This window comes from Ruditapes philippinarum, unplaced genomic scaffold, assembly GCF_026571515.1.
Source record: "Ruditapes philippinarum isolate M1 unplaced genomic scaffold, ASM2657151v2 ctg1334_1_1_1_1, whole genome shotgun sequence".
Lineage (NCBI taxonomy): Eukaryota > Metazoa > Mollusca > Bivalvia > Venerida > Veneridae > Ruditapes > Ruditapes philippinarum.
This window is the reverse complement of record NW_026855305.1, coordinates 295,007-304,606: the sequence shown is the minus strand read 5'-3', so window position 1 is coordinate 304,606 and position 9,600 is coordinate 295,007. Positions and strand designations below refer to the sequence as shown.

The window sequence follows — 9,600 nt, the reverse complement described above, 5'->3', positions numbered from 1 at the left end:
GAAAAGAAAACAATACACACGTGATTTCAAGGTTCGCGCTTAAGACTATAATTTCCTTTTAAAATTATTTTAATTTTATAACTACATGAGAAAGTTTTGCACTAAAATTGACATTGAAGCTTATATGCTGATAATTACAACAATATTAACTTCAAGATTTTCGTAAGATTTAATACAAACTCAAGAAACCTATCAAAAAGGGAAAAAAACAGAATTTGATAAATATTCAGAAGAGTGTTAATGAATGAAATAAGAAACTGTAAATTCACAGAAGAAAGGATGAACTGGCAATACGCATATTGTATCATACCTCTGTACTCGATGGTTATTACATTTGTATGTAAATTCTTATGTAACTTGTCATCAACAACGTTTTTATACGGCCGAAAATAATCGACGTACATGTAAATAGTTATACACCTGGTCGTCCGTCCGTCCGTTTGTTAGCAGTTTTCGGTCTGTATAGTTTGAACCGGTTGAAGAAAGCTGAAACTAAAAATGTGGTTGGCAGAAATGTTCACCATGACATTCCTTAAGTCAAGATCAAGGTCACAGCCATTTAGTATGAATTTCAAATTTTTTAGTGTCCGCTCTGTTACTCTTGAACAGATGGAAAGAAATTATAACTTTTTGGCATAAATAATTCTTACATAATGCGACAATGTGCATAAAACAGGTTTTGGTTTCCTGATATCAAAATTTATCCCACCCCGGGGATAACTTGATTTATATAGACTTATGTCAGAAACTTCAATGTCCAGAGTTTAGACATTTTGTATGTAACATTGCCTTATTGACCTTTACTAAACTGATATAAATCATGCCCCTTTGTCCAAAATGGCCCTGCCCAGGGCCATTTGATTAACATGTATATAGACTTATATAGGGAAAAAAACACATTGGATTTATTGTGTGAAACTACGATGCTCAGAGCTAAGATATAAGGCATGAAATAACACTTTGTGATCCAGAAAAAAAAACTGGTCTTAATCGTGCCCCACTTGGTCAGTATTGGGCCCGTCCCGGGGATCACATCGTTAATGTAGTTCTGTGTAGGAAAACACATTTAAGTATTATTTTTAAAACTACAATGCCTAGAGCTTTGATATTTGACATGTGGCATTGTCTTGTTGGTCTCTACAAAACTGTTATTTATCACACCCATTTGATTAATATTGGCCCCGCCTCTTGGGTCACTTAGTTGATATAATATTGTATGAGAAAATACGTTTCAGTCTTATTTTGTGAAACTTTTAAGCCTAGAGTTTAGATATTTGCCATGTAGCATTGCCTTTTTAACCATTACAAAATTGATGTAAATCATGCATCTTGGATCAATCCCCGGGGTCACACATTTTATATAGACTAATTTAGGAAAACTTAATTCAGTCTTATCGTGTGAAACTGCAATGCCCAGAGATTAGCTGGCAAGTAGCAACAATTTCTACAAAAAATTGTATTAATCATGGTTGGGCTTTCAGGTAAAAAATTGGGCCTGCCCTGGTAGTCACTTATGTAGACTAAGGAATATAAGAGCACATATTTTTCTGTTGATAAATACTATACCTCTATATCTGGTATATAGCATTGTCTAGTAAACCTCGAATCGTGCAGCTAGAGTAAAAATTGCCTCCACATTGGAGGTCATTTAGTGTCATAAGGAAAATTGAGATAAAACATTTTTTGATCACTCACATAAATGTAAATTACGGCGTATAGTGTCCCGCCTTTGCAATGCCCTTGTCACATATCTGTACTTCAGCATATTTTTCCTGTGAGTTTTTTTTCAGATGTAGATAATCTATTAACAAGGCGTTTGAACGGTAATTATAAATAATTTTACAGTCCTTTCATGAAGATATTGCTGTTGTCTTTCTGTCTACATTCATTTTTTTCGGACATAAGTAACATTATCTCTCATGTATGAATTTTTTCATCACATTAATCCATCACATTAATCATGTACAAATGTTCAATACTGCTTAAGTCGGTGCTAGGGTGAGTGAACGCTTTGCACTTGTCACCACAGTCCATGAAACCGAGCTTGCAACATTTTCAGTTTGATCACTTTAAGCTCTCTGCAAGGATTCTGTTTTTCTCTATTTTAAGTGATCATGCTTTGTAATATATGTTGGTATCTCATATTTGTAAAAAAGAAGCAATTTCAAACAATTAACAAAATAAATAAGGGCAGTGTAAATACTATTAAATTTACTGTACATATTTGTTTTTTGTGTTATATTTGGGGAAAAATAAAGTTCATTTCGACAATAAAATGCTTTTTGATTCAATTTTTGCACATACAGTCTAAATTGGCCATGCGACCATGTGTATTAAGCGAATTTGTCTTATGCAACCGTTGTAAATCCCCCGGATCTATTTACAGTAGATTATATAAATAAAGTTGAAAAACTTCCCCATTGGAAAACAAGATGTAATGTATAAATGACTTTTTTTCATGCTTTCGTTAAGCGACCATTTTTTGGCGTTTCCCTTGCACGGTCGCTAAATACACGTTTGACTTTACTAGATTAGAGAACTATTAGTCATCACATTCATAACAAGAGCTGTCCGTAAAACATCGAACTCGATTTTTCTCAATGCTTGGCATTAAGAAATAGACATGATGTGAAAAGGTAACTCAGAGTTGTTGGACCGGTGCCCATCATGTTGGATAATCAATAGACATGATAGAATAGAATAGAATAGAATAGTTTTATTTCACCAATCAAGGGTCATATTATATGACATATATAATCACAAGCATAAAACATAAGGCATGAAACAAAATATATCAATCAACAAATTGTGTATTGTATGGTAGAAATGAAGACAATAAAGTAACTAAAGCTTAATTCGTATTATTGGGAAAAAAACAACAAATAACACAGGCATAGTAATGTTAAAATAAGAAGTAAATAAATCAAGTACAATAATATACATTCAATGGTCTGACAAATCTTTATTACTAATAGTACTACCTAACATAAGATTTCTTTTATTATAAATTTCGAGTAGGTATTTAGAAAAGACATTCAAGATTCTAGGGTCTTCCGAGGACATTAACCAAACAAATTTCTGCTTATTATTCATCATATAAAAGTTCTTATTTGATATTTCAATTTGTCTAAATAGTAGTTCTCTATTACTATCAAATTGTGTACAACACATGGAAAAATGAATTTCATCTTCTACAAGATTGGAAGAGCAACAGTTACAATACCTTTGATTTACTGGGATCTTTTTATATCTGCCTGTTTCTATATTCAATCTGTGTGCACTTACTCTAAACTTGGTGAAGAAAGTTCTTACATCTTTGTCCTTAATATGTCTAAAGTACACTTCTCTACAAAACCTTTGTTTAAACAAAGAGTATGTTCTAAGTTTCCCTTCAGTACCTGAGATATTCAAACATCAGTTGGTTTGGTACATTTTCACTAACTTGAGTTTAACAACATTTACTAAGTTCTTATTGGTTAAACCAGCATCAGATATACCTAAATGCTTAAAACAATGTTGTACACAAGAAACCCAGCAAACTTTTTTATCCGTAAATAATGTTTGACTTTCAATAAAGGCAGCAGATAGTAATTTGCTAACATTTCCACTTAGCAGTCTTTGGTAAAACTTAACATAACTACATAATATTACATCAATAAATAGTGGATACCATCCTAGTTCACCGCATACTGCCTCATTTGATGTTTTTTTGTGTACACCCAGAATATATTTTAAAAATTTCACATGCATCTTATCACAGGACATATTTCCAAAGGATTTCATTAACACATAATCTGTTTTTTTAACAATGGAACTACTAATATTTGGTATACCCCAAATCTCACTACCATACAGAAGAATGGGTTTAATAGTATGATGAAAAAGATGGATGATAGTGTCAACATTTTGGTGTAGCTGACCAAAAACCTTACTAATCTTAAAACTTGCTTTCAGTGCTCTTTTATAAAGATCATCTTGGCAGTAACTGAAAGTACCAGATGATGCAAAAATAATTCCGAAATATTTATAACTTTTAACATGATTAACTTCAGTTCCTTTAAAGTAGAATTTCTCACTAGAAAGCCTTCCACTTTTACAAAAGGTCAAAATACTTGTCTTTTTAAGATTCACTATAAGACCATTATTGTCACAAAATGTTGATAACTTATTCAAACAATTCTGTAAACCTTTTGGTGTAGTTGACAACAATAACAAATCATCTGCATACAACAAACAACTAATTTTTACATCATTTAGACACACTTGGTCATCAATAATATCAAATACGGCTGGTAAATCATTAATAAACATCTTCAAAAGATTTGGGCTAAGATTGTCCCCTTGACGCACCCCCATCTGGGGAGAGAATGTTTCTGTTAACTTATTACCAACTTTTATGCACATCACATTTGAGCAATACATGTTTTTAACAACATTGAAAAAAGGTCCAGATATACCAGTATTACATAGTTTATACAAAAGAAGGTAGTGAATAACATTATCAAATGCCTTTGCAAAATCAACAAAACATGTATATTATTTAGCTCCCTTGCTGAAAAATTTATCTATCAATGTTTTCACTACAAACATGTGATCAGATGTTCTGGAATTGGGTTGAAACCCAATCTGTGCTTCATTAATAATACAATTATCTATAAATTTTTGTAATCTATTATTCATTATACAATTAAATACCTTTGATAGACATGGCATAACAGATATACCCCTATAGCAGTTGGGGTCATTAGTATCACCACCTTTATGAATTGCTTTGATATAACCAACTTTCCATGAAGATGGATAAACACCGCTTGAAAGTATACAATTAAACAATATTTTAAAACTTGACAAAAGAAAACTTTGGCTAGCTTTAATCATTTCATTAGTAATGGAGTCAAGACCAGCAGATTTTTTGTTTTTCAATGAAGAAATGGCTTTGGATATTTCTTTTTCAGAAATTGCAAAGTCTAGCTCATTGAAGGTTTTCATTTTTCAACAATTTGTAGTAAATCAGCATATTTCTTGTCAATATGTTCAAACTCCTTCTTTACACAAAAAAGATTTGTAAAATGATTTATCCACCCGTCTGCCGATATCTTATTAGCAGGATCATTTGCTAGGCCTTCCTCCTTAAGATCCTTAACTAATTCCCAATATTCAGATGGATTATTACCTAACATACTATCTAATCTAGAAATAATACCCTTTTTAAAAGTATTCATCTTTTGCTTACAACAACGTTTATAAATTTTTCTATACTTATAGAATGATCCTTTTAAAATATTGTCATACGGGTTTCTAGAATACAGTGAACTTCTGCGTAGTAATTCTTTACGCATCATACTAAGGTCACTATCAAACCATTTCTTTTTTGACTGGACCGGTCTAGTTTTCTTAACTTTTAACTTTTTCTTCATTGATTTGTTACAGGCAGTATACAAAATGTCATTAAGATTAGTTACCATTTGATCAACATTGTGCAAAGGATCACTGTCAAAACTCTCAATTTTCTGTTTAATTTCAATAGAGGAAAGAGCTATTTTAAAATCTAAACTAGACGTATCTGTCCATTTCCAGGATGTAGGCATATCTAAAAGTGTACTTTCAATGTTAACAGTTTTGAATTTTGCATACAGTTTTACATTCAATTTAGCATGATCACTTAAAAATGGAATATGGTTCTCTACTTGAAAATACAAAACTTTATCAAATAGCTCATCACTAGCAACACAATAATCAACTACACTATTTCCATTATACTGAAAACATGTGGGCTTTCCACCTAAATCTCCAAAAGTCCGCCCATTTAAAATAACTAAGTTTGCAGATATGCATAAATCAATGAATTCCTTACCTCTACTATTACAAACACTATCTTGGCTTTTTCTTTTCAGAAATGACCCAGTATTCCCCTTCAAAATAGGGCAGGCAAATGTGTACACTTAGCATCTAACAAATCATTTTCAACTCCTGTTCTGGCATTTGTATCCCCAAAAAGCATAATATCTCCTAAATTACTGTAATGGCTTATATCTTTTTCAATAATGGATAAAATGTCTAAGTTATGTCTTAATACATATGAAGAGTGTTCTGGTGCCATATAAGTAAAGCAAATATAAAGATCATTTTCCAATGAAAAATAATGTTTACATAGTTTCAACCATTGAATTTCACTACATGTATTTTCAGATATTGAAATGCCTGCGATTATACCAGGATTAAGTAAAAATAACATTCCTCCAGACACAGGATAATTTTTCTCTGTTGGTCTATAAACAGCATGAGTCACATAATCATCAATGCAAATACCCTTTTCTTTATCACATTTTGTCTGTTGTAAGCAGAGAATGTCATAACCTTCAATACTTCTAATTAATTCCTTATCTGTAAGCTTATTTGTCAGACCATTAACATTCCAGCATCCAATCCTTGATATGAAAAGGTAACTCAGAGTTGTGGGACCGGTGCCCATCATGTTGGATAATCACATGTTAGGCTTCCCTTCCTTAGTTTTAGAGATACCAACTTGCACGTAAAAACTTAACCAAACAAATATGATGGCAACGCCGACGACGATGTAAGTACAATAGCTCACCCTACTATGCTTTGAATAGTCGAGCTAAAAACAAGATATAACTATAGTGTAAGGGACATTCGCGACCTATTTGTCAAGGTAACAGGTATTGTATACGTGATTGTATACCCATGGTTTTGGACGACAAGATATAAATATACTTTAAAGAAAACTTTTCTCCGGCCTGTTTTCAGTTTGACCTCCTGTAAAAAATTACTGACTTTGAAAAAAGTTTTCATTGGTTATTTAATATTACAAAATGAAATCTGGGAAACTCATTGGCCATTCTAAAATAAAATGTAAAGGATAGTTCTTGTCATTTTAAGGTAACTTAAACGTACAGGATAGTTCTTTCCATTATGAAATAAAATATAACGGATAGTTGTATGCGTTCAAAATGGGTTAACAGATGATCGGTCCGTTATAGTTGATAGACGACGCACTTCAGCAGAAATCAAGAAACATTGTCTGCTTACTTTTTGCAGACGAAGAGCATAGATAATTGGATCTGAAATAGTGTTGAGTAATAGAATAACATATAAAATTTCTCCAGTTTGTGCATAACTACCAAAATTGTTCATGATATCGGTCTGACTTTGAAAATACGTATAAACGTTAAATATGCCGATTGGAGTCCAGAATAGCACGAATGTTAACACAAATAGTGATGTTGTGACGAGAGTTTTAACACTTCTGGATCCGGTTTGTTGATGACGTCCCCTATGAGGTAATCGACGCCTGATGACGCAAATGTATACTCTGGCGTATATCAAGATAATGACAAGGAGACAAACAAAAATAAAAACATAAATAGCAAATTCTGCATTCATATCATCGAATGCAATTGCAGAGCAAAGCGATTCCGTTTCCTTCTTATCTTCAAGGCCAGATACTATTTCCAGAACAATTGCTAATACACTTATAACCCAGATGGCAGCAATGCCAATCAATCCTCTCACCCTTGTCATCTCTTTCTTGTAAAACAGTGGTTTTAAAATCGCTAGGTATTGGTCTATTGCAATTCCAAGTAAATTGAAAAGTGTCGCAAGAAGTGCTAGATCGATTGTTAATCTCATTGCTAAATTGAAACAAATTTGTTTGTCGTCGTATTCGGTACCATGTTTTGTGAGGTTGACTGTTATTTTGGTAAAATTTGAAACAAGAATGAGTGCATCTGAACAGCATAAACTTATTACTAGTTTTAGATGTGTTGTTAGTCTTCTACACGCCTTTATTATAGCAATAATAGCGAAGCTGTTTGCAAGTATACCAAGTACACATAAAATGACAGAAATCATATCTGTAGGGCTGGTATGACCGTCACCCTCTTGGTAGTCGTAATAGTAAGACCCGTTGTAGTCGTACCAGTCATATATGTCAGTTGTATAGTCTGTATTGTTAGCAAGTACAGTGTAATTGTCTGGAAGACTTGCCTGGTTAGGTGTAATGGCATCCATTTTCACTTTGCTCAAATCCTGTAAATCATGAAAAAGTAAAACATTGTACTGTGGCTATATAATTAATGTCTATATAAAGTTGTTTCGTAAACGGATAAACCAAAACAAAATGTCTTCCGAATCAGCTACATACATATATATATCTTGTCTTCTTTTTCACTCAATTACGTATATTGAAACGTTTTTTTTTCTGAGATTTTATTCAAGCAAAATAAACGAAATGAGTCATTTTATATAAAATATAATCCAATTTGATATTTTAATTTGTGTTAATTTTGAAAATTGTTATATTTTTTTCACTTAACAAAAAAGTCAATTGTTCATAGAAAAAAACACACACTTGTAGTTTGTTAATTGTTTGAAAATAAATGTAATTTTTTACCTATAGTAATTTACGAATACCTTGTAAATATTATTTTATGTTATCCAGTTTGCTATATTACCAGAATGAATGGTACCACTTATTTAACACATACCACGCTTAATATCTCATATGGATTTTTCATCTTTCATTCTGGAAAAAAAACATTCATAGCATTTAGAAAAAATGCTGTCCGCATTTTGATAGCAAGATTGATGTTTTGTCCTTACAGGCCCCAGTGACCCTAACCTGAAAATGGATGTAACAGTTGTCAGGTAGAACTTATCAAGGTTCTCCCACGTGTAAAGTTTCAATATAATTATTTTGTCAGACTGAGTATTGAAGTTAACGAGAAATGTTAACACAATCAAAACCGACGATAATACCGACGACCACACCAAAATGAATGTGGCAGCTTTTTTCGTAATATGGAGCAAAATTAGTCTTACTGTTTACCATCAGGAAATCAATCTATTTAACATTTCACTTAAAACGTCTGCAAATTTACAACGTACATGTATTTATTCGTTATAAACGCGTTAACAAACGTACAAGATTTTTTTTAACACATGAACTTTAAAAGTGAAAACAAACCTTAAAGTTGTTCAAGAAATGCTCCTGTTGTCCACAACTCCTACACAAGAATAATGAATAATGATAATAATAGATAAAATTAATAGTAATATAATTGCTTCAGGATGTACTTAACGCCAACTACTTGCCGTCCATATCTCAAACATGGCATGCTTCTTCCGTTAGTTAAGAGATAACAATAATTGCACAGTAGTTAATGTTGTGTTATCAAATATAACACTCTATAAATTTGAATGGCTAATCAGCTAAATCAAATTTTGGACCCTTAATTAAGTTTCAAAAGCTCTTCACTAAATAGCTAGAAAGAAATGTACAAATTCTAGAAATTATTTGTATATCCATAATAAAACATTGTATGATTTTCATTGGCAAGTACACGTGCGTATTTTTTATTCAGATCACTCAATTAATTCTTGTAAAGTATCCAATAATCAAAGAACCATATAAAAGGAATAGTACAACAATTTAAGGGGCATGGCGTGAAATGGTTGCACACTTGGTTCAAGCGGGCGAAATTATTGCAAACTTGACAAAATGGCTACTGAGTCATGAATATTTATAATGCCGCACGTACGTATTCTCTCGAGGTAAGAAGGTTTGTAGGTCATTTTGAT

At 32.2% G+C, this 9,600-nt stretch overlaps 1 protein-coding gene across 2 annotated transcripts; it reads right to left on the bottom strand.

Moving 5' to 3' along the window:
• Positions 1-6,802: 6,802 nt before the first annotated feature.
• On the bottom strand, positions 6,803-9,041 carry LOC132742859 (melanocortin receptor 4-like). Of its 2 annotated transcripts, none has more exons than XM_060731350.1 (3): positions 8,987-9,041; positions 8,434-8,545; positions 6,803-8,049 (listed from the first exon to the last, which is right to left on the bottom strand). In XM_060731350.1, the coding sequence occupies exon 3, from the start codon at positions 8,029-8,031 to the stop codon at positions 6,967-6,969; it is 1,065 nt and encodes a 354-aa protein (XP_060587333.1). In that variant the 5' UTR covers positions 8,032-8,049; positions 8,434-8,545; positions 8,987-9,041; the 3' UTR covers positions 6,803-6,966. The 2 variants fall into 2 exon arrangements, with proteins under 2 accessions (XP_060587333.1, XP_060587334.1); XM_060731351.1 differs by having other exon boundaries at positions 8,434-8,641; positions 8,987-9,028.
• Between the last annotated feature and the right edge of the window lie 559 nt (positions 9,042-9,600).

Coding starts and splice junctions, on each gene's coding strand:
- LOC132742859 (XM_060731350.1), bottom strand. CDS start 8,031: ATGGATGCCATTACACCTAACCAGGCAAGTCTTCCAGACAATTACACT.